This window comes from Centroberyx gerrardi, chromosome 13, assembly GCF_048128805.1.
Source record: "Centroberyx gerrardi isolate f3 chromosome 13, fCenGer3.hap1.cur.20231027, whole genome shotgun sequence".
NCBI lineage: Eukaryota > Metazoa > Chordata > Actinopteri > Beryciformes > Berycidae > Centroberyx > Centroberyx gerrardi.
In genome coordinates this window covers 26181455-26204379 of record NC_136009.1, presented here as the reverse complement: position 1 = coordinate 26204379, position 22925 = coordinate 26181455, and the positions used below count along the sequence as shown (strand labels likewise).

The window sequence follows — 22925 nt, the reverse complement described above, 5'->3', positions numbered from 1 at the left end:
GCTTTTTGGAATCAAACCCTTCATTTTGATACCTATTCAGTCCCTCCAGGAACTTGTGATCGCAATAATTAACGCAAATTCAAGAAATCTCCGCAATATTTGCGATAGCTTGCAGTTTTGCAAAATTTACGCAACTTTTCCGCATGAAATGGCCAAATCAACAGACCGCTTGTGATTTGGACCAATTGTCGCATTCGGTGTCGTGGTAACTTACGTCATCGCAGCACGCATTCAGGTGGAAGATGAACAAAACTCACCTGCCAACAAATTATCAAAAAAGAGCACATAAAACCTTGCAAATTGTATCGCAATTTTTGAGAAAAGCCGCAGCAAAATCAAGCATTTTTGGCCGCAATAGTCACAAAAAAACTGCAAAATCCTGGTGGGACTGCCTATTGAATATCCATTGAAAAGAATTGTTTAAGATGAACTCAAATATCAATGAGGCTTCTGGGAAATCAGGTATGGTTGGTAACTATGGCTCGAACTTTAACCTACTACTCCAGAAGATTGGCAGGTTGGTTGGTGAGGCTGCCCAGAAGTTGACAGGTTGCTGGTTCAACCCCCGACACCAACAGTGCCCATCACTGCCAAAGTGCCCCGGAGCAAGGGCACCTAACCACGCATCTTTATGTACCGGCCTGATCCAAGGAGAGTTACTGGAAAATCGGTTAAATTAGCTAAAAATGCTGTGATGAAATGCAACAGGTGTTTGGACATTTGCTTGCAGTATCTATGTAGCTGTATGTGGCCTTGTAAAATAAAGACTGTACATGTTTCTACTTTCTGTATCCAAATACTGTGACTGATATAGTCCAAATCTCCCTCCACTCTTGCACTGTGTTTTGGATAAGAGTGATTTCATATCACACCTTGGTCAAATAGTGTTTGCAAATAGATTTTCTGGTTTGTTTGAGTGCCGTTTGCCAAGTAGGAGACTATACAGTGAGTGCCAGAATCACAGGCACGTATCTGAAAGTCAATCTGGAAAACTTCTTTATGATTGCCAACTTGCCCGACGTTATCTGAGTTCTGTGTTGCTGCCATCAACCCCACCCATCTAGCACCCCAACTAAGCTAAAACGAGCATCCACTCGCGAACACTGCGGGTCGGGTCTGACTCGGTCTGATAAACCTGTGGATTGGGTCCAAGGGAGGAAACTCTGCCTGTTTGCTAAACTGTCTCTGCTCCATTTGAGGTTGGCCAAGCCAATAAGAAGTGTGAATTACTTTAATTAGTGCTATCACAGTGCTCTATCTGCCCGCGTTAGCTTATTTTCTTTAAGGGAGGCTGAGCGCTGAACCTGTTTGCACACACTGTCCTGTTTGTTCGGCCCGCCCAGCATGAGGCTTCTGCAGGCGCTAAGTGAAACATTGGCACCCACATTAAGACAAACACCCCTCCCTTCAGACCAAGACGACCCCCTGCTGTGGGCTAACAAGGCCACATTAACCCCCTTACCACACACACACACACACACACACACATTCTCTCCCCCTCTCTTTCTCTGTTTCTTTCACCCACACACATACTCGCAAAGACAGTCATGCAGACACACTCTCTCTCTCTCTCTCTCTCTCTCTCACACACACACACACACTTCTCTTTTCTCTCTCTCTCTCAGTCACATACACACACACATTTTCTCTCTCCTCTCTCACACACGTAGACACGTTCTCTCTCTCATACACACACGCACGCATTCTCTCCATCCCTCTCTCTCTTTCTCACCCACACACATACTCTCACACATGCATGCAGACACATACTCTCTCTCTCTCTTTCTCTCACACACACACACACACTCTCAAACACAGACTTGCAGACACATACTCATTCAATCTCTCTGTCTTTCTCTGTCACACACGCACACACTCTCCTCCTTCAGTCTACGTAGAAACACACACACATTCTCTCCCTGTCTCTTTCTCTGCCTCTCTCTTTCACACACAAAAACGCACACAGATATGCTTTCTCTCACACACACATACACACACATTATCTGTCTTTCATACACACATCCTCTCTTACACACACTTCCCTCATGAACGATGCATGGTTCTTACTATAGTAACCAGTAGTTGTGGTTGTATGCAGGTATATCCTCGGCAGTAAACACACTTCCTCAACTACAGAAACAGGCTGTATATTAATTACATTTTCATATAATTGAGGCATTTAGCTGATGCTCGAATTCAGATGAATTACAATGAGTTAGCAGGTAGAGGTTCATTCAGTGTTTTGCTCAAGGGCACTTAAGTGTTGGTAGACACTTAAGCTGTTGCAGGGATCAAACTTGATTAAACTGCCGACTAGATTCAGTAGAACAATAATATTTTGCACTCATCCCATGGCTAGATATTCAAATGTTACTTTTACTTCATTGATTTTACAGTTAAAAACGTTATTTTGGAAGTGGAAATCATGCTTTTGTATTTTATATTTACATTTCCTGTTGTATTTTTGAGCAAATTAGAACGTTTTAGATCAAAGTGATGTAGAAAATAATAAATTAATAACGATGTCTCAGTGTCTTCACCACCCAGTAATAAATGACATGACATGCTTATAAAAGGAGGAGTAACAGGGACAAGGTGATTATAAGCAGTGATGTAATGTTAAATAAAAAGGTGGCTAAACTATGACCTCCATAAGACAAACAACCATCAATATGAACAAAAATCAAATATATGCTACTTTCAGGAACCATTAATTTATGATTGTTTCCCCCTTAAAATACAACTTACATCAGTTTGATGTTACTTATTATGATGTATCCTACGAATTGATGTTATAACGATTCATGTCAGCCTATAGTTGGGAAAGCTGACATCCCTAATTATAACCATCCTCATGCTTCTAACAGTGTTGCAACCCTTCTCCTCTGTTTGTTAAGGGCAGTGTGTGTGTGTGTGTGTGTGTGTGTGTGTGTGTGTGTGTGTGTGTGTGTGTTGGGGGGGCGGCGGTGGTAAACAGGGACAAAGTGATTATAACCCTTCCTCCAGGGTGAACATTTTAAACAAACACCTATACAAGAAGCACTTGATTGACTCATTCTCCCTGCCCGCCCCTCCCCGCCCATGCTGGGGGAGTGACTTCACGCCTCCTGTATAAAACCCAACGCACCCTCCAGTCACAGAGCATGCAGAGAGAGCCACGGTGCTGCACCGACACAAAGGCAGAGAAAGGCAGAGAGCGATGCGAGCCTGCCTGCAAACTATTCACTGTAGACCGAGGGAGAACTGACAGAAACCCAGACTGAGTGAAAACACAGCGCTTGTTTTTGGGTACAGACCGTCACTCCGAGACCAGACTCCGTCCAGAGCCCAGTGTCTGCGCCCCAGGATGAGTTCAGCAGCATCCCTGGATTAACCGGACTGCAGCCTGCAGCCTACTTGCAAAGCGCAAGTTCGCTGTCACTTTTGACACGAGGACGAATCGCGCGCAGAAAACGACGATGGAGAGGAGCATCCCGGGATGGGTCGTGCTGTTAGCCCTCGTCCTGCACGGATCGGGCTGCGCGGCGGCCAAGGAGCTCCAGTGCCAGGAGATCTCGGTGCCTCTGTGCAAAGGCATCGGCTACAACTACACCTACATGCCCAATCAGTTCAACCACGACACGCAGGACGAGGCCGGCCTGGAGGTGCACCAGTTCTGGCCGCTGGTGGAAATCAAGTGCTCCCCGGACCTGCGCTTCTTCCTCTGCAGCATGTACACTCCGATCTGCCTGGAGGACTACAAGAAGCCCCTGCCGCCGTGTAGGAGCGTGTGTGAGCGGGCCAAGGCGGGCTGCGCCCCGCTCATGAGGCAGTACGGCTTCCCGTGGCCCGACCGGATGAGGTGCGACCTGCTGCCGGAGCAGGGCAACCAGGACACGCTGTGCATGGACTACAACCGGAGCCAGACGACCACCGCCTCGCCCGTGGTGGCCAAGCCCACCAACCGGCCCCTCAAGCCGTACAGCCCCCGGAAGAAGATCGGATACGGTCGCGGCATCCCCGGTAAACACAAACCTGCAGCGTCCCCGTGCGAGCCGGGATGCCACTGCCGTGCGCCCATGGTGCCGGTGACCAGCGACGGCCACCCGCTGCACAACCGGATCAAAACGGGACAGATCATGAACTGCGCCATGCCGTGCCACAACCCGTACTTCTCCCAAGAGGAGACTTTCACCGCCTTCTGGATCGGCCTGTGGTCCGTCTTGTGTTTCATCTCCACTTTCGCGACCGTGGCGACTTTCCTCATCGACATGGAGAGGTTCAAGTACCCGGAGCGCCCCATCATCTTCCTCTCCGCCTGTTACATGTTCGTGTCCGTCGGATACATCGTCAGACTAATCGCCGGACACGAGGAAGTGGCCTGCAACCGGGATCACGGCATCGAACACATCCACTATGAAACCACGGGCCCCGCGCTCTGCACCATCGTTTTCCTGCTCATTTACTTCTTCGGCATGGCCAGCTCGATCTGGTGGGTGATACTGTCTCTCACTTGGTTTCTCGCCGCAGGTATGAAGTGGGGGAACGAGGCCATAGCAAGTTACGCACAGTACTTTCATTTGGCAGCCTGGCTCATCCCCAGCATGAAATCCATCGCGGTTTTGGCTCTGAGTTCTGTGGACGGGGACTCCGTGGCTGGGATATGCTACGTGGGCAACCAGAATCTGGATAACCTCCGAGGTTTTGTTTTGGCACCGCTGGTTATCTACCTGTTCATCGGCACCATGTTTCTCCTGGCCGGGTTCGTCTCCCTGTTCCGGATCAGGAGTGTTATCAAGCAAGGGGGGACGAAGACGGACAAACTGGAGAGGCTGATGATCCGGATAGGAGTTTTTACAGTTTTATACACCGTCCCCGCCACTGTCATAGTCGCGTGTTACTTCTACGAGCAGCATAACAGACAGACGTGGGAAATTACGCACAACTGCACATGCATGTCGGACCAGGACAGGCAGAGGCCGGACTATGCTGTGTTCATGCTGAAATACTTTATGTGCCTCCTGGTGGGCATCACCTCCGGGGCCTGGATCTGGTCCGGGAAAACCCTGGACTCCTGGAGGACTTTCTGCACGCGCTGCTGCTGGGGGAGCAAAGCCTCCGCAGGGTCCATGTACAGTGACGTGAGCACGGGACTGACCTGGAGGTCCGGAACGGCCAGCTCCGTCTCCTGCCCCAAACAGATGCCACTGTCCCGGGTTTGAACCGGGGCTTGTCAGTTCACTTAAGCCTAAGGTATGGCATCTAATGGCATCTAATGTCATTTGCCACAAAAACTTCAAAAACCAGCACATATAGGCTGCAGTTCTGGGGACAAAGTGGCGCAATGACTGATGACTGACAAAATGTTCTTATCTGGTTTATGTGATAAATTATGAAAAGCAAGTCTCCAAACTACCAGCTTAGAGGGAATATCGCTCCTGAATGCTCCCCAAATGTGAATTATCTTTAAGATGTGGCTTCCAAATGCATTTCTGGTCATTTGTGCTTGATCTTTGCTCTCATTCTACTTATTAAAAAGTACAAGATCAATTTGGACTCACTTAAGCTAAGATATGGCGAGTGCCCATACCTTGCCTTAACCAAATGGGTTTGAATAGGAGGAGGGAGGGGAGGGGGGCAGTAATTGTGTTGGGATTGTCCGTCAGCGTGTTGTAATTAGCACATTAATGAACGCCTAATGGTTTCTCTTAAATAATGAGACTGTCAGCAGCAGAACAATGTACCTGGCACGAAGAATGCAGAGTCTTATCTGGGCTTAATTAAATGCGTACAGCTGACAAGATCCCCCTTGTCGATAGGTTACATGGTATAGCTGAGGCGCTTCTTGTAAAATTGTAAAGAACCGTTTTGTCTTAAACACAAGATTCATAATGAGACTGCTTTGCCTGAAATGAGGCCATCACTCGGCTTTTCTTTTTTCTACAAGATGGATTTAAGTACATTAGTACATTAATCAATGCCTTAAAACTGTCTCATACGGGTTTCATTAGCGCGTAAAGTGTATTTATATAATTATTGGTGTACATACATTGTAAATTTGTACATGAAATTTTACGAGATTGTAAATATGTATAATTTCCACTTTGATAGAAGATCTTTATTTTGAGAATAAAACAACTTTTATTGAATTTTACCCGTGCGTCCTGGTCATTCTCGCCAAAACTTTGTCATTAACTCATTAGAGATTGTAAAATGTTTTGATGATGTTGCAATGCTTTAAAAATACTAACAAACTGAGCAGATGAGTGTGGATGAACGTTTTGACTGGTGTGGAGGAGAGTGTAGGCTTTTATCCAACTCTATCGTTGTGCGTAATGGATGAATTTCACCAAAAATTCTCAGATGACACTTGTAGATTAATTTATATTTAGCTAGAGCTGTTATTTGCCTTTGGGCCCACAGGGGCTAAACTCTGTTAAACCTCTCCAGTGTTGCAGATTCACAAGCTGTGAGGCTGTGAAGGAGTAACATTGGCATGGCAATGGAGGCGCTACAGGTGGTCTCCTCGGTTTAACCCCCCTCTGCGCTTTAGTTTGGTTATTAACTCTGATTTTTGCCCTCCGTTAAACCTCTGACGCTGATGAAATATGCCACGTTTTATATTACTTTTACACTGTAAACATGCCCGTCTTAAGTCAACTAGTCTCATATCTAGTCTTAAGATCTAAGTTTTCTTCAAACAAGTGAAACATTTTGCCAGCGAGGAGAGATAATTCCTCTTGTTTCCGATGCAAATCGGCTTGTTTCAGGAATTTCTGAAACAGGCGTCAGTATGTTGACAGTATGTTCAGTATGTTGCTTGATATGTATTAGAAACAAGTGAAATCATCTCAGCTCGATGACAGATTTTGAATTAGGCCTAAATTTAAGAAAGAAAATGATTTTAAGAACAAATTATTTGCTAAGATGGATAGTTTTTTGTTGTTTTTTTCAGTACGCAGTCATCCCTGCTTATGTATGACATTTGATTGACTTTTTAAGGCAATTTTGAGGCCTACAGTTAAGACGTCAGTAAGGAGGGACAGACACTGTAGACAGACAGCAGGCCGACACACCGACACCCTCTCTGTCGTGCGTAAAGGTAATTACCCCCGTGCAGCGTGTGGTCTGTTTATGTGTCAATGCAAGACTCGTTAACAGGAGATACAGCCTTGCTTTTGGAGGCTGTAACATCATCATCATCATCATCCTCATCACGGTCAGCCCGGGGTCGCAGAGGTCCGTGCGTAATCGCTGTAGCGGTGCTTAACTCCAAACAACGTTTTTTTGGAAAGAGGCCTATTTTCTTCTTTAGGAGTTTCCAAGTGAGAAAATAAATCTCTTAAAATGCTCAAACCAGACTGAATTGCCCTGCTATTTCTTAATCATTCATAGACTAGAGGGATAATCGATATACTGCCCATAAAACACCCTGATGTCTGAACTCTGGACTCTGAACACTGTGGGTAAGGCTGAGGAGAGACGCCTCAAGTTATATGATGCTGCCACCTGGTGGTCAAAAGACCCTGCACTGTCCTATACACCGCTATAGGCGTCAATAAAAAATAAAACACTGGGGGGGGGGGGTTAATTCAACAATTCATTGAGCACACTGCAAAGATATCCATCCAAAGAATTTAATCAGAAAATCTTATTTTACATAAAACAAGTGAAATAATCTGCCACTGGGGTGAGATGATTACTCTTGTTTCCAAATCAAATCAACTTGTTTCAGGATTTTTTTGTGAATAAAGCATCATTTTCTAGATACCTGTGGAGTTCTCTGCTTTAATCTGTTTTATTTCAAGATACTGACACTTGTTCCTAGAAAATTCCCTTGTTGGCAGATGTTTTCACTTGATTGAAGAAAAGTGTGATTTTAAGACTGAAAATGACGGTAAATCACTTCATAAAATGGACATTTCTTGCAGTGCAGATCCAAGTTATTTGAAAGAATCTATTGATGTAAACAAATCAATTTTCCCTCCAGCGTTCTAATTGTGACAGATCATATGACAGATCTTCCCTCCCAGTAATTACATTCATCAAGTCAAGAGACAGACGGTCGAGTTTGTTCAATCCAATGTGAACAAATTGGCCTTCCACCGCTTATTAGCTGAGAGACAATGTTGGTTTCCTCTTCCGATGGTCCTCTGTGTGTGTGTGTGTGTGTGTGTGTGTGTGTGTGTGTGAGGGGGGTGGGGGAGAGGGGGGGGTCAGTGGGTTTGGGACATGCTCCCTTTAGCCCACAGCAAAAATCAACAGAGGAAATGGGTTGAGAGGTCACGCCGGATCCATCTCCCGCTAACATAAACAGGAAGTTGACATGCCGGTACAGGAAGAGCTCATCATCACGGAGAGATCCTATTGGCCAGATCCAGAGAACCCAACTCCTCTTCATTGCCTCAAATTAGGATGTTTATGAATGCCGTCTTTGTCTAATGATCTAATTGGTTGTCTGCCTGCGATTGGTTTTGAACAAATCAGGTTAAGGAGTCTGAGCAGCTCCCACGGGTTATAAAAGGTCACATAGCGACGGTGTAATTGGAAAAATGTATACAAAGCCGGGTGGGAAGCGTTTTGCTTTCAGTAACAGCTATTGTCATGCTACGGCAGATTTACTATGCCTCTAAAACAAACATTTCCTCAAGGAATAACTGACGCACCATGTGATGGACTGTCCAGGCTGCCTCCCTGCCTTCTGCCCAGTGCATGCTGGGATAGGCTCAAGCCTCCCGTGACCCTGAGAGGAATAAGTAAAGAAAATGAATGTATGACTGGTGTTATTATTGAGAACGATCCACAATAAGAGAGTAGTTTCCTCTCACCACAAGCCCACTGTTGTCTTTACGCTGAAAGTTAGCAGCAGTGAAATCTGACAAAACTGTCTGGTCCTGAAGTGTTAGAGCAGCGGTTCTCAATGTGGGGTCCGGGGACCACCGGGGGTCCTCGAGGGGGTTCCAGAGGGTCCCCAGCAAATTGACAAATTGTTAAACTTCAGCATTATTTCATTTACAAGAAGTTAACACAAATAGAGAATGTAGAAGAATGACTATTTTGATCATAGTTTCACTGTTATCTCTCTACCTACAGTACAGATAGAAGTGGAATTCTGGACAAAATCATATCTAACAATAAAAATATCCTCAGATTTGGGTCCGAGAGACAAAATCTCCTCAAATGGAGGTCTGTGGCTCTAATATGAACTAAATTAGGGGTCCTTGATATGAAAAAGGTTGAGAATCACTGTGTTAGAGCATGCCAGGGTTAGGGGTTTGATTCCCACTGGGGCCACCCATGCCCAACATGTATACAGTAGGGTTAGACTGATATATTGGCCTTTTATTAAATATCGACCAGTCATGTCGTCCACCTCTGATATTGCAGAAGTTCCTCGCTGATCACAACGATGTCTAAACAGTTTGTAAAACCTGCAATAACATTTTATTTTCTGTATTTTCTTTCAAGGAGCTGCTAAAAGAAATGTGTTAGTATGGGTTTTAATGGAGAGTTTGAGTGTCACTTGATGGTATAAATGCCGTTTCCAAGTTCAGGTTTGTTTATGCATGTCTCAAAGGACTTTACAGAGAATGAGCCTATAACTAGATCTAACTGATCAACAATCAACCACAGAGCACAATGATACAAGACAAACATCAGGAAAAGCACAAGAGGCACAAAAGCAGATTTTCCACTCTGGGAGAAACACTGAATCCTTGTAATTTTTTTGGAATTTCCTGGACTTAAAAATGGTCAGATTTAAAGATCGTGAATATCAGCACAAAATATCGGCTATTAGCAGCTTAATTAAAAAAATCTTGGTACTGGCCTTCAAAAACCCATATCAGTTAAACCATAGTATGAAATGTATGTAAAGCAAATTGGATAAAGGTTAAATGTGTGCTTCAAAAATGTGTAAAGCAAACTAACTTTCGACATTCTCATCATTTCATCCAAAAGATTATCCCACTATATCTAAGCTTAAATGTCCTGTGCCTTTATTCTGCTTGTTTCTCTGGGCATCTCATTGCTTTTTCTAGCGTTTTCTTTTAAAAATGTATTGCCGTAGCTTTCGGATTGTAACCCTCTGACTTGCGTCTGTCCGCAATGTTTTCAAAAATGTGACGATCATTTATCTCACATGCGTGTGTGTGAAGTCATGCAGGGTGAGGGGTGGAGAGGTCAGAGGTCGGAGGTCATGTTTGTCATTTCTGTCATTCTCTGCAGCGGTGGAAAGAGTAGCTGCTAAAATATCCACTCAAGTACAAGTACTGCTACACAGCTGAGGCTTTACTGAAGTAGAAGGAAAATTACCGGTTACTGGACTTAGGTAGCTCATTTAAAATTTACTGCTAAAAGTTACTGCACTGTTGTTTTATATGTTCTTTCCCATGCAATGTGAAAAGGACAAGAGGACAGAGAGTTCAAACAAGAATTTGAATAAAGGAATAAATGAATAAAGCGCATAAACAAAGTAAAGCCAGATTTCTCTTCTTTCCACTTTCTTTTCACTTCTCCTCTGCTGACTGGCCGTTCGCTGCTGATCACTCCACAACTGTCCAATTTATAGTTAGGCAGTTTAATAATAATAATAGTAATGAATTTTATTTATATAGCACACTTTAAAATACAACGAAATCTCAAGGTGCTTCACAGATAGAGAAAATGTACAATCATAGTGCAACGTTAAAACTGATCAATAACACAAAAATCATGCGAGTTTCTGATGCAATGCTTATGCAGTGAAGTATAATACATCAGTCAGAACATATTTCAGTGAAATTACTGACTTACTGACTCTAGTCCACAAGATTAATTGTAATTTGTTGCTTCCACCCTTGATTCTCTGAGTGTGTGTGTGATTCTCCCTCTCTCTCTTAATGTGTGTGTGTGTGTGTGTGTGTGTGTGTGTGGAGAGAGCAAGACAGGCATACACAGACAGAAAATATATGCTAATATATTATATTATTATAAACTCTGAAAAACTGTCTCAAAGAACACCAGAGCTGTACCCATAACTAAATCTCCAGCTCCTGTGTGTACCACCTCCATTTATTCAAGTGTGGACATTGCATTTACTGATTCTTTTCAATGCTGCTGTACTGTTAATGTTTCTTAACATAATGTACTGTTGTTGTTTTTTTTGTCTTTTTTAACTTTATTGTAATTGTTATGTTGTTGACATGCCCGGGGACTACAGATGTAAATTAGCTTTTTGGCTAACTCTGACACATTTACATTGAAGTGTGAACTAAAATGTTGATTGAGGTGTACTTTCCCTGCCAAATAAATCTTAAATAAATAAAAAAAATATACAGTATATCAATTGAACAAAGATGAGTGGCTCCACCTTGTAAAAAGTTATTGTCCTCTGTGAGATGGAGCCACTCAAAAGAAAGGCCAAGGCCATTTATACAAAAGCTAAAAGCCTTTATTTGGACATGGCAGGATTTGAACGTTTCATAAGGTTTCTCTTCAGTTGAGGTTGATCCTAGCTGACTTTTCCAAAGAGCATCTGCAGCTTCAGTGTCCCTATTCTAATCTGTAGAGAATATTATGGGGTTGGGTGTTTGCCAAAGTGTATTCAGGACCGGCAGAGCTCCTGTTACCCACACTCCCGCCTCCCTTGATGAATTGTCCACCGGCTCGATAGGCGACGCCTCAAAGCAAAGACGAGACCGATAAGCCGTTCGTTGCATCCTCTCTGCTTCTCTTTACACAGAACCAACCTCCCCGGCTTCGTCTGCCTCCTCTTCCACGCTGCGCTCCCTCTACCATTAACATCAAAGACAGCCAGAATGGATTTTGCTTTTCAACCTTTAGTCATCAGGGACAATAAACCCACAACTCCCCCCCCCCCCCCCCCCCCCCACTACAGCCTCGGAGGTGAAGAGGATCCTGGGTAATCAATATTTTTGATGCCTCTGACATCTTCTCTGATGTGCTGTTGTGCTCAATGTTGACTCTTCCCTCTAACTTCTCAATCTCCTCCGTCTGTCACCCATGAGATCGGAGTGTGTTATTGCACCTGGGCCCGGTGTGGGTTGATGCGTTAACTTCAGTTGAGGAGCGGATCGATAGGGAGCGCAGGCGCCGACTCCTAATGTTCCCCTCATATTGATGTCTGAACACCGCTGTGCAACACTGAACGCACGCATGAAGAGTTTTGTTCCAAAATGAGGCATCCGCCGGCTGAAGAAAGGGACACAGAAGCACAAAATTCAAACACATGATGGAGCTTTTTAAGGGACAGAAGGTAATTTGAGTCTGTGGCTGGAATATTGATGACACTTTTACAGACTGGATCCTCTGTATTTTAGAAAAAAATAAATGGTGAATGTCAGGTAATGTTTTTTTTTTCTTTTTAAAATGGATATAAAGAGCTTTGGAAATTAACTTTTCATATGTGAAGTGGTATTTATAGTCTATTCTAAGTCGGCTGTGGATCATATTCGATGAGCAATTGAAGAATTAATTTTCAACATATCCATTCTGGGGAGAAAGAAAGCATTACCGGAAGTTCATTATTCAATATTTTTTAAACATAGAGGCTCCAGTCTGTAGAAGCATTGTCATTTTGTCAACCAAGGGTTTAAATTATCTGCAATCCATTAAAGATTACCGTTTTCAAATCAGTTATTTTGTAAGAGTAGGTGTCAAATGGTGGATTTTAGAACAAAATCATTCAACACAGGCTACCAGATTATTTGATATGTTAAGGAAAATGAGTTGATATTCTTGGACGGCAAATAAATTAACCAAATGATTGTAGGTTACTGTGATGTATTGTAGGAGGTCTTTATCTACTGCAGTAGTTAATATTCACCACTAGAGGTCAGTAAAAGCAACATTATTCTCATCTGATAAATGCAGACATGGACAGCCAGAGGGGTCTTTATATGTCAATACTTGAAGAGTTTCTTTCCAAAACTGTTTTCAACCAGGAGCTTCATTTATCTCCAATCAATGAACAAGAACAACAACATCTGTAATCATTTATATTGCACTATCAATCACTTTGTCTTCATTAGATTCCAAACACTCCATTCAAAAATGATAGAAACACCATTAAAACAAAAACACAAAATCTTATTTATAGGCTTCACCCATGCAGTACAAGCATAATATCCCATATGTTCTTGTTAAAGATACAACAAGTACAATTAAGTAAAAACAAACGCCTGCACCATGGCCTATATCATACCTTCCCCATGTGTGTTAACAGACATGGTGGCTGGGATTTTGCCAAGGACAAATAGCTTAGTTTTGTTTACGTGTGTGTGTGTGAGGTTAACGAGCTCAAGGAAGGTGAGCTAATATAGAAGACACACACACACACACTGTCACCTCAGGGACACTGTTGTGTGTGCATGAATGTGTATGTGTGTATGTACATGAATGCATGTGTGTACACGAGTGCGTGTGTGTAGTATGGTGGTAACCCTGCTGAGTGGCAGTGTGGATCTTGGAGAGATGTGTGTGTGCGTGCATGCATGCATGAGGATTGTGTGTGTGTGTGTGTGTGTGTGTGTATATGTGTGTGTGTGTGTGTAAGCATGTGTGGGGTCACCAGGTTTGTTTGTCCATGATGTCGACCTGTTCACCTCCACCAGTGACATTACAATCCCTTTCCTCTGAGCACCGGCCCACTGGCCTTTGCGCACCTCATAGCTGCCCCAATTGCTACAGTAGAAGAAGAATGAGGTGGGCATGAGGCATCTGTTAGGGTCACGGCTACACTGGAGGTAATGCATCTCAGGGTTTTGGAGGGGTGTGGGGGTTTGCAGTCACAGGCATAGGATTGAGCAGATTGTAGTTTTAGTTTCTCAGAGGCAAAGCTGCTCTGGAGGCAGAGCCAACTACTGTTATGCAGAGTGGAAGTTGGCTAACTGGTGGAAAACTGGTGGAAGTTGGCTAACTGGCAAACTTGCACCCTGCCTTATAACACTGTTTGTTTTTTTCATTATGGAATTTCATTAGTCTGGGTTTTAGTGTACTGTTATGGTGGTGTAAATGCTGTTTCAGAGGCTTTTCCACCCTGCCAAAGTTCAAATAGTCAAGGGAAACACTGAATCCTTGTAATTTTGTTGGCATGGAAATGGTCAACACTGATGTACTGTATGCATCGTCCTTCAAAAACCCTGATTAAAACCACAGTAGACGAGCCTCGTTTCCATGCATATCTTGGATACCTGATTTAATCAACAAAGCCTCAAAAGAGTAATTAAGTTACAGAAGCGTCTTTGTCTCTTGTAAGTGTGTTGCGTGTCACAATATACTGTGTTTTCATGTGATGTCTGTCACTCACTCATTGATTCACAAAATACATTAATTCATAAGGTAATATCTGATCATACTATATTCATTAATTCATTCATTCATTCATTCAAGGTCACTTTTGTATCATACAGATCCAGTGGTTGGGGTTAGCCGTGCTAGCATAGTGAGTTGCTGTTGAGGTGAGGAGGTTGAAGGTCTTACGTCATCTGAGCAGGTTTGGCGTAAGTCAGGTCATGGCTGGGTCGTGGGGGGGGGGGGTCAGGTGGGAGGTCAGAGGTCAGGTCAGTGTGTCTGTTGTGGCTGAACTCAGTAATCCAGACAACAGCTGAGTGCTGTAACTTCTGCTTCGTCAAGGTCAATGAGTCATTTTCTCATAACAAAACAGAAACAGCTTGAGGTATGTGTTAAACAAACACACTTCGCAGGGTAAAAATGTAATACAACCACATCAGTAACAATATGTGAGTCAGTTGCATTTCGCCGCACAAAAATTGCCAAAAGGCAGCAGTTGCATTAAGATCCACAACTTGCTTCACTTAGTAAGCATGCATCAAGAAAAACTACATATCAATGCTGTCACATGAAAACTTTGTATCTCCAAAAAGGTTTGAGGGTTGAGAGAAACTGGCTGAATTTCCATCCATTTTTGAAATGGATTTCACAAATTCTTGGGACCAATCACCAAAATTGGAGATACGTGGTTATCATGAAACAGTTATGTGCAAAAGGCAGCAAGAGAATTACATAAACAGATCTATTATGGTCTATATTTTGCTTCCCTGTGTAAATTTGCATATATAATCCAAAATCTACAAAAAGAGCAAAAAGAATCATATCATGGTTTGATTTGGTTGAGTGACTTCCATGTCCCATCGACCCTTGAAACCTGCTAAAAAACCCTTGTATGCTTACAAAAATATAAGGGCTTCAATTAATATATAAGCATTATTTACTTAATTCTTAGCAAAACTTCCTTTATGGAATAAATTAAACTCCGTATATGCACTTATGCTCTAAAAATGTAATTCAAGCTAAATATCCTGTACTTGTTAAAGATGGATGTAGTTTTTGTCCAGGAGTGATAGATCTCCACCCTCAGCCAATCTCCTTTTCTCCTGTCCTGTCCGTTACACCCAAGCCCGCTTGTCCTGAGATTCGCTGCTGTCAGACTGTTGGCCTGAGCCTGTACCCGCTGGGGCGTACTGGCCCAGATTTTTGCCACCTATGGGTGTAGGCACCCTGGGGCTTGGTGGTGGTCCTCTGTCTGGGCGAGGGGATAAAGGTGGTTTGTTGAGATGGCTGTGGAGAACGAAGTGACTCGGCAGCGGAGCACCCATGGGAGTGGGCGAGCGAGGCGCTATAGCATCTTTGCATTCTGGACTCTTCTCATCAGTAGATACACCAGCCTTAAGGATGGTCCCACCATTCAACTTTGCATGGGGAAATGCACCATTTGGCCCATTGCTAGCAATGATTTTTTCATCTTTGACATCGTTCTTTAAGCTTCCACTGGGGACGGTTCTCTTGGTCAAAAGAACGTCGGTGTCTTCAGCCCCGCTTGTAGTTGTAAACACACTGCTCTGCTCCCCTTTACTCATCTCCTCCATCAGCATCTCCCTCTTCCTCCTCCATCGCACCATCGCCTTCACGGAGCTCGCCAGGTCAACCAAACTTAGTAGAACGGACAAGGAGGCGACACCCAGCATGAAGTTGAGCATCAGGGTCTTCTCAGTTGGCCTGGAGATGTAGCATTCAACCCCCGATGTACAGGGAGCCTCGTAACACAGGAAGCTCTTAGGAATGGAAAAACCAAAGAGGAAGAACTGGCCTGCACCGAAAACCGTTTCCAGCAGGATGCGTAGAATCACAACCAGGAGGTAAGCGCAGTGGAAGCGTGGCGTCGCCCAATCACGTGGGAGGTCATGAAGCGGAGCTTTGTTGAGGGACATTTCTCTGGAGCAGCTTGAGTTCTCGAGCGTAAAAGGAGAACTCCCTCGACTCCTGTCGCAGTAGTAGGTTCCGATATTGTGATTTGACAAAACTTTATGCATAACGTAAGTCGCAAACATCACGTGAGGAAGACAGAGAAGAATAAGGTGGAACAGCCAGAGGCGGAAGACGGAGACAGGAGCAAATACATCGAAACACACATTAGAGCAGCCTGGCTGGATGGTGTTGCAGACAAATCTCTCCTGCTCATCACTGAAGAGCGTGAAGCCGGCCAGCAGGAGGACCAGCAGCCGTAAAACCAGCATCAGCATCCACCAGGTTTTGCCTGTAATGGAGAAGAGAGGACCAAGTTATATTTAATGACTGCTTACTAGATTAGATGACGATGAATATTTAATGATCCCCATGGGGAAACTGCGTCTTTGTGGCAGCAAATAATAGGATACAGCAAAGAAAAAATAGGATTTAAATAAGAATATACTAAATAGAGTGGTGTCAAATATAACACTACTGACACAAGAACATATCAAGGAAAAATACAGTATATGAGAGAATTAAACTATGATAGATATGATAACCATACATGATTTACATATGTATGGGTCAAATATAATTTTAAAAAAAAGAGTCACAGAAAATAAAACACACAATATGAATGTTTACAAAAATATGAAAATAAATAATAGGTATATAAATAAAAAAAAAAAATATATATATATATATACAGAAAAATAATTATATAAATCATTATGTATCATAAGGAAGCACATTTTTATGTAGGAGCTGTATCAGAAACTAAGAGTTCACAGTTATTAGAAATATGTTAATGCCTTTAACTTAAACACAACCGGAATCAAGAATAAAAAAATATTATTTTTATATGCTTTTCAGATTACAGCATATTCATATAGTTTTCAGATTACAGCATATTCATATAGACACATATTTATGTTAACAGATTGAGTTTTAATTGCCGTATTGTAGAAAGGACAGTGCTAAATTGGCACTCCTTTAGTGTAAATATTTTTAATCTAATCAAGCAAACTTTAAGGAACCTACCCATGAAGGAGACGTTGTGACTGATAGTGATGAAGAGTACGTCTACTGCTCCCATCTTCCTCATTGTTCAACACTATCCCCGATCCCATAGAAACCAACTCAAAACACTCCCGAAGACTCCCCTTTTTAAAATGACAAATCCGAATGGACTCGATTTGACATCCAGGAGAGGTTCCGGTGTCGCTGTCCCGTTCAACGCTGTACCAAAACTAAGTGCGAGTCTCCACAGCTCGCCACTAAATACAGTCACGTCTCATGTTGTGTTGCTACCTCTCACTCTCGGCAGCAGAGGCCAGGACCTGTGGAGCGAGCTATTCTTACCAGGCTGCCATCAAAGCATTGCTGGGATGTCGAGGTACCGCTCAACCTTACTGGAAGCAGGCATGTGGGGGAGCTTGTGAAGGACAATAGTAAACTTAAGTGGGACAGTGAAAAAACATTTTGTCTATTTAATTCACATTGAAGCAATAATCTGCATCATTTTCATCTCAATACAGGTCTGTTTTGCGACTTCAATAGTGATTCGACGTATACGCAGTTCATAAAAACTTTTACATTTGCTGTTCTACACACCCGGTGTCTGGTAGCTCTTTCCTGGGAAAAATCCCCTGGGGGGTTGATGTGTTTTATGTTTATTCTAAAATATTTTCTTTGAAAAACAACTAAGCAACTAGCAAATATCTCATAGGCTAACGTGATTGAGGCTTAGTTTATCTATCTATCTATCAATTCTCAAATCATGTTTGGGATATTGGGACACCATTAAAATGACTGCATTACTAAAAAGTAAACATAATATTAACAACGTTTTTATTTGTTTTGTAGTAGTACATAATATGCGTATTTCCATAAAAAAAATATGTACATTGAATTAGTTATGATCAATTGATAACATTTATATCAAAATTAGCTAAAGCTTATGCTATTTTCCTGACCTCATGCTTTTTGGGGTCGACTTTGGCTCTTTATCGATATGCATTCTAGTGCCTTCTTGTGTCCTCCATGATGTGTTTTATGTAATATCTAACCGCTCTACTGAATATAACAAGAGAGGTTTCTCTCATTGACCTGAAGAGAAGGAGGCATTTCGGGTCCCCGATCAGTCTGCCGGTGTCTGCTTCAGAGAGAGAGAGAGAGAGAGAGAGAGAGAGAGAGAGAGAGAGAGAGAGAGAGAGAGAGAGAGAGAGAGAGAGAGAGAGAGAGAGAGAGAGAGAGAGAGAGAGAACTAAAGGCAGATGGGGTGGGTGGGCAGGAAGGAGGGAGAAAGTTTGAGAACGAAGGAGAAAGAAAGAAAGACAGATTAAGTAAGAGAGCCAATTATTAGTAAAATAGTAGTAGTAAAATATATCTTTTTAAATACCCCAAGTTTAACTATTCCATTTTTATTTGTCATAATATTTACTTCATACTGTAAACAAGGGCTAAAAACACACACTGTCTCTTTAACGCTCTCTGTAACGCTCCTCTTCCTGGAACACAGCGAGTTCCGTTCTGTCCAGATGTTTCCTGTTCCCTCCCCTTCCACAGATCTGCCAGTTTAAAGAGGGGTGTAGACAACATGTTGTGAAGTGCAGGAGCTGATAAGCCCATTAGACATTTTTGGTTTGGACTGAAGCACAACTTTTATCCGTTGAGGGAAAGTGAAACCATCTGACATTCACCGTCACTGAGAAGTGAAATGGCGCAGCGAGGAATTCAGCTGGACCAAGGCAATTTTTGCTGTTCGATCTGTCTGGATCTACTGAAGGATCCGGTGACTATTCCCTGTGGACACAACTACTGCATGAGCTGTATTAAAGGATACTGGAATGAAGAGGATCAGAAGAAAATCCACAGCTGCCCCCAATGTAGAAAGACCTTCACACCAAGGCCTGATCTGGTGAAAAATACCATGTTTGCAAATTTAGTGGAGGAACTGAAGAAGACAGGACTCCAAGCTGCTCCTCCTGATCGCTGTTATGCCGGACCTGGAGATGTGGCCTGTGATTTCTGTACTGGGAGAAAGCCGAAAGACACAGTCTCAGCTGCAGCAGAAAGGACTGAGAGGCAGAAAGAGCTCGGGGTGAGTCAGCAAAAAATCCAGCAGAGAATCCAGAACCGAGAGAAAGACGTGAAGGTGCTTCAACAGGAGGTGAAGACTATCAATCTCTCTGCTGATAAAGCAGTGGAGCACAGTGAGAAGATCTTCACTGAGCTGGTCCGTCTCATTGAGAAAAGAAGCTCTGATGTGAAGGAGCAGATCAGATCCCGGCAGAAAGCGGAAGCGAGTCGGGCCGAAGAACTTCAGGAGAAGCTGAAGCAGGAGATTGCTGAGCTGAGGAGGAAAGACGCTGAGCTGGAGCAGCTCTCACACACAGAGGATCACATCCATTTTCTACACAATTACCCCTCGCTGTCACGTCTCAGTGAATCTACAGACTCACCCGGCACCAATATCCGTCCTCTGCGCTACTTTGAGGATGTGACTGCAGCTGTGTCAGAGGCCAGAGATAAACTACAGGGCATTCTTACAGAGGAATGGCCTAAGATCTCACTGACAGTGACTCCAGTGGATGTTTTACTGCCACAACCAAGAGAGCCCAAGACCAGAGCTGAATTCTTACAATATTCACGTCAAATCAAACTGGACCCAAACACAGCACACACACGTCTGTCATTATCGGAGGGGAACAGAAAAGCAACATTAATGGGAGCAGCACAGTTATATTCTAGTCACCCGGACAGATTCACTGAATGGTGGCAGGTCCTGAGTAGAGAGGGTCTGACTGGACGTTGTTACTGGGAGGTGGCGCACAGAGGACAAGTGTCAATAGCAGTCTCATATAAGGATATTAGCAGAACAAGGAAGACTGACGAATGCAAATTTGGATGCAATGTCAAGTCTTGGACATTAGATTGTTTCAAAAGTTATCAATTCAAACACAACAATATCAGAACTCCCATCCCAGGCCCTCGGTCCTCCAGAGTAGGAGTGTACCTGGATCACAGAGCAGGTATTCTCTCCTTCTACAGCGTCTCTGAAACCATGACTCTCCTCCACAGAGTCCAGACCACATTCACTCAGCCTCTCTATCCTGGACTTTGGATTCCACATTCTAATGGAGACACTGCTGAGTTGTGTAAGCTCAAGTAGATCGGACTTATTAAAGCGGTAATGTGAGATTCTGTTTTTTTATTGTTACGCTGTTCTTTTTTATTTTGTCTCCATCTTTAATGCTAAGCACTCATTGCTGTGGTGTTTTTGTGCTGCACACTTCCCAGAGATCACCTGTCAATCAAACAGAGTGTCCAGTACTGTGACTGTGACTGTACTACAGCGTTGATGAAGTTTGATTTTCTGTAGGTGGCGCTCTTTTCTTTGTCTGTTCAGCCATGGTGGCTATCACTGCTCATAACTACCCAGTTCTTCTTCTACTGATTCCAAACAAACCAGAAATGTAAAACGCATCACTTCCTGTGCAGCAGAGGATTTTTTGCCAGGTTTCATGAACTGGGAATAGGTTGAATCAATAATGTGTTATATCAATAGGTGATGGAGCGTAGTCAACCACACATTTACTCATATGAAAATGTAAACTGTTGTATGGTTTCTATATTTTTTAAATGTCTTTTTCATATTTGTATTGTTGCTGTAATATTTTCTGATATTTCTGTTCCACTGCATGGGCCTTAATGGAGCCGGCACTAGAAGTCTTTCCTTTATTATATCTGAATAGTTGTTAATATGTTGATTTTGTTCCAGGCAGTTTGTATCCTTGTTAAGAAAAGTGCACTACCAATGTAATCATTATTATTATAATCAATAGGAAGAGGATTCATTGTTTTCCTCCACAGTGCTGACATACTGGTTTAACAGATTGATTGTGTGAATGAAATGAATATTTAGATGGAAAGATTGAACCAGAGTCCTGTACCAGGTTTTAGTGTTTGGATGTGTGAACAAAGTGAATGTTTGCAAAAATGAATAAAGTTTTTTTCCCCAAGAATAAGTAAAATATTTCTTCTGTATTCATTCAGTCTATCAGTCCTGCTCGAGAAAATGTGAAACTAACATGACAGTATATGTTAGAAAGTGGTGTTCAGGAGACTTTCACCACCATGGTACAGCGGTCAGGTTTTATAAAAAAAAAATGTCCCACAGTTCAGTCCAGATCGATGCATCAAAGTTAATTTGTGGTGTATGTTGTATATACTGTATGTCTGTGTGTGGTTCTGCAATACAAATCAAGAAAAAAGAATACAATAGTCAATACACACAATTATCCACCTCAATAAAATTCAATTCAAATAATATATATAAATTCATAAGTGCACATTACTACAGGAACCTGAGGAATTATTAATATTGAATTAAGTTAAACTGTCATTTACCTAAAGATACTGTTTAGACTATAAAATATCCAAGAATAACACCAACTATAAATAATAACTGCTAATAATGATTACAGTTGACATATCTAAACACCAGTTTAGTGCATCCAACAGGAATCAGATATATATTAACAAATGTACATGAAAATCTAAATGTCTTTACCATTAACCATTATCACAATTCAAAGAGAAAATAATCACTTACATTTGTCATAGAGAGAGAGAGAGAAAAAAAAAGCATGGTTTATTTAATGGTCATTGACCATTTTTTTGGTTCAGCCAATGGAAAAATAGCACAGAAAATACCAGTACTGTTTCTAACTTCTGATTGGGTGGGCAGCCTACAGCCCGCCTCCAAAGCGCTCTCTCTCTCTCTCTCTCTCTCTCTCTCTCTCTCTCTCTCTCTCTCTCTCTCTCTCTCTCTCTCTCTCTCTCTCTCTCTCTCTCTCTCTCTCTCTCTCTCTCTCTCTCTCTCTCTCTCTCTCTCTCTCTCTCTCTCTCTCTCTCTCTCTCTCTCTCTCTCTCTCTCTCTCTCTCGCTCTCTCTCGCTCTCTCTCGCTCTCTCTCGCTCTCTCTCGCTCTCTCTCGCTCTCGCTCTCTCATTTGTTGCCAAAGCACAATTACGATTATGAAAGACAATGTTAAGGAATTAAATTAACAAAGAATAATGTGAATAACAATATTAGTTAATAGAATAAAATAGATAATGAAATAAAATAATATATATAAGTGATATAAGTAATCAAGTTAACAATTTCAATGTGACTTTAACAATGCAAGACAAACAAAAACAATGCAAGGTTGTTGTTTTTTTGTCACTTTTCAGTTTGAGTTTGAATAAGACTACCTTCTATTTTTGTAAATATTGGCCATGGTGAGAAGTCTCACTGGATTAGGTTTTAATTTTATTTGAGAACTAAGCTCATCCAATGAAAAGAAATGTTATGGAGTTGATTATGTTAAAATCTGGATGAAGGATTTTTTTTTATTTTAGGGTAAATCAATCTGCCCTCCACTGACTCAAATCATAGGGTAGCAGCAAACTTAGAAATGCTGCTTCACTACCTCCCAATTTCCCTGCTTCAAATTGTTCTTTATAAATTAGAATAGAATAGAATACTACTTTATTAATCCCCATGGGGAAATTAATCTTCTGCATTTAACCCATCCAAACACACAGCCATAAACTGGAGAGGCCTGAGGGCATGATGGCAGGAGCTTGCATCTGATCTTGACTTTGACAACCCTCCGGTTGCCAGCTGTCATTCTGCCAGATTTTTGTGCCA

At 42.5% G+C, this 22925-nt stretch overlaps 2 protein-coding genes and 1 pseudogene across 2 annotated transcripts; 2 read left to right on the top strand and 1 right to left on the bottom strand.

Annotated features, from left to right (window-relative positions):
* The first annotated feature begins 3154 nt into the window (after positions 1-3154).
* LOC139933242 (frizzled-8 pseudogene) lies at positions 3155-6133 on the top strand (annotated as a pseudogene).
* Positions 6134-15386: 9253 nt separating this feature from the next.
* LOC139933241 (gap junction delta-4 protein-like) lies at positions 15387-17332 on the bottom strand. Its single transcript, XM_071927304.2, has 2 exons — positions 17269-17332; positions 15387-16534 (listed from the first exon to the last, which is right to left on the bottom strand). Exons 1-2 carry the CDS (start codon positions 17330-17332, stop codon positions 15387-15389), a joined length of 1212 nt encoding a protein of 403 aa, XP_071783405.2.
* A 1534-nt stretch (positions 17333-18866) lies between these two features.
* LOC139933243 (tripartite motif-containing protein 16-like protein) lies at positions 18867-21265 on the top strand. Its single transcript, XM_071927306.2, has one exon. It carries the CDS (start codon positions 18947-18949, stop codon positions 20399-20401), a length of 1455 nt encoding a protein of 484 aa, XP_071783407.2. The 5' UTR covers positions 18867-18946; the 3' UTR covers positions 20402-21265.
* The last annotated feature ends 1660 nt before the right edge of the window (positions 21266-22925 follow it).

What these genes read in the sequence shown, in the direction of transcription:
- LOC139933243 (XM_071927306.2), top strand. Translation starts at nt 18,947, where the DNA reads ATGGCGCAGCGAGGAATTCAGCTGGACCAAGGCAATTTTTGCTGTTCG.
- LOC139933241 (XM_071927304.2), bottom strand. Translation starts at nt 17,332, where the DNA reads ATGAGGAAGATGGGAGCAGTAGACGTACTCTTCATCACTATCAGTCAC. An exon ending in TCACAACGTCTCCTTCATGG is followed by an intron (nt 16,535 to 17,268) that starts GTAGGTTCCTTA and finishes TCTCCATTACAG; the next exon opens with GCAAAACCTGGTGGATGCTG.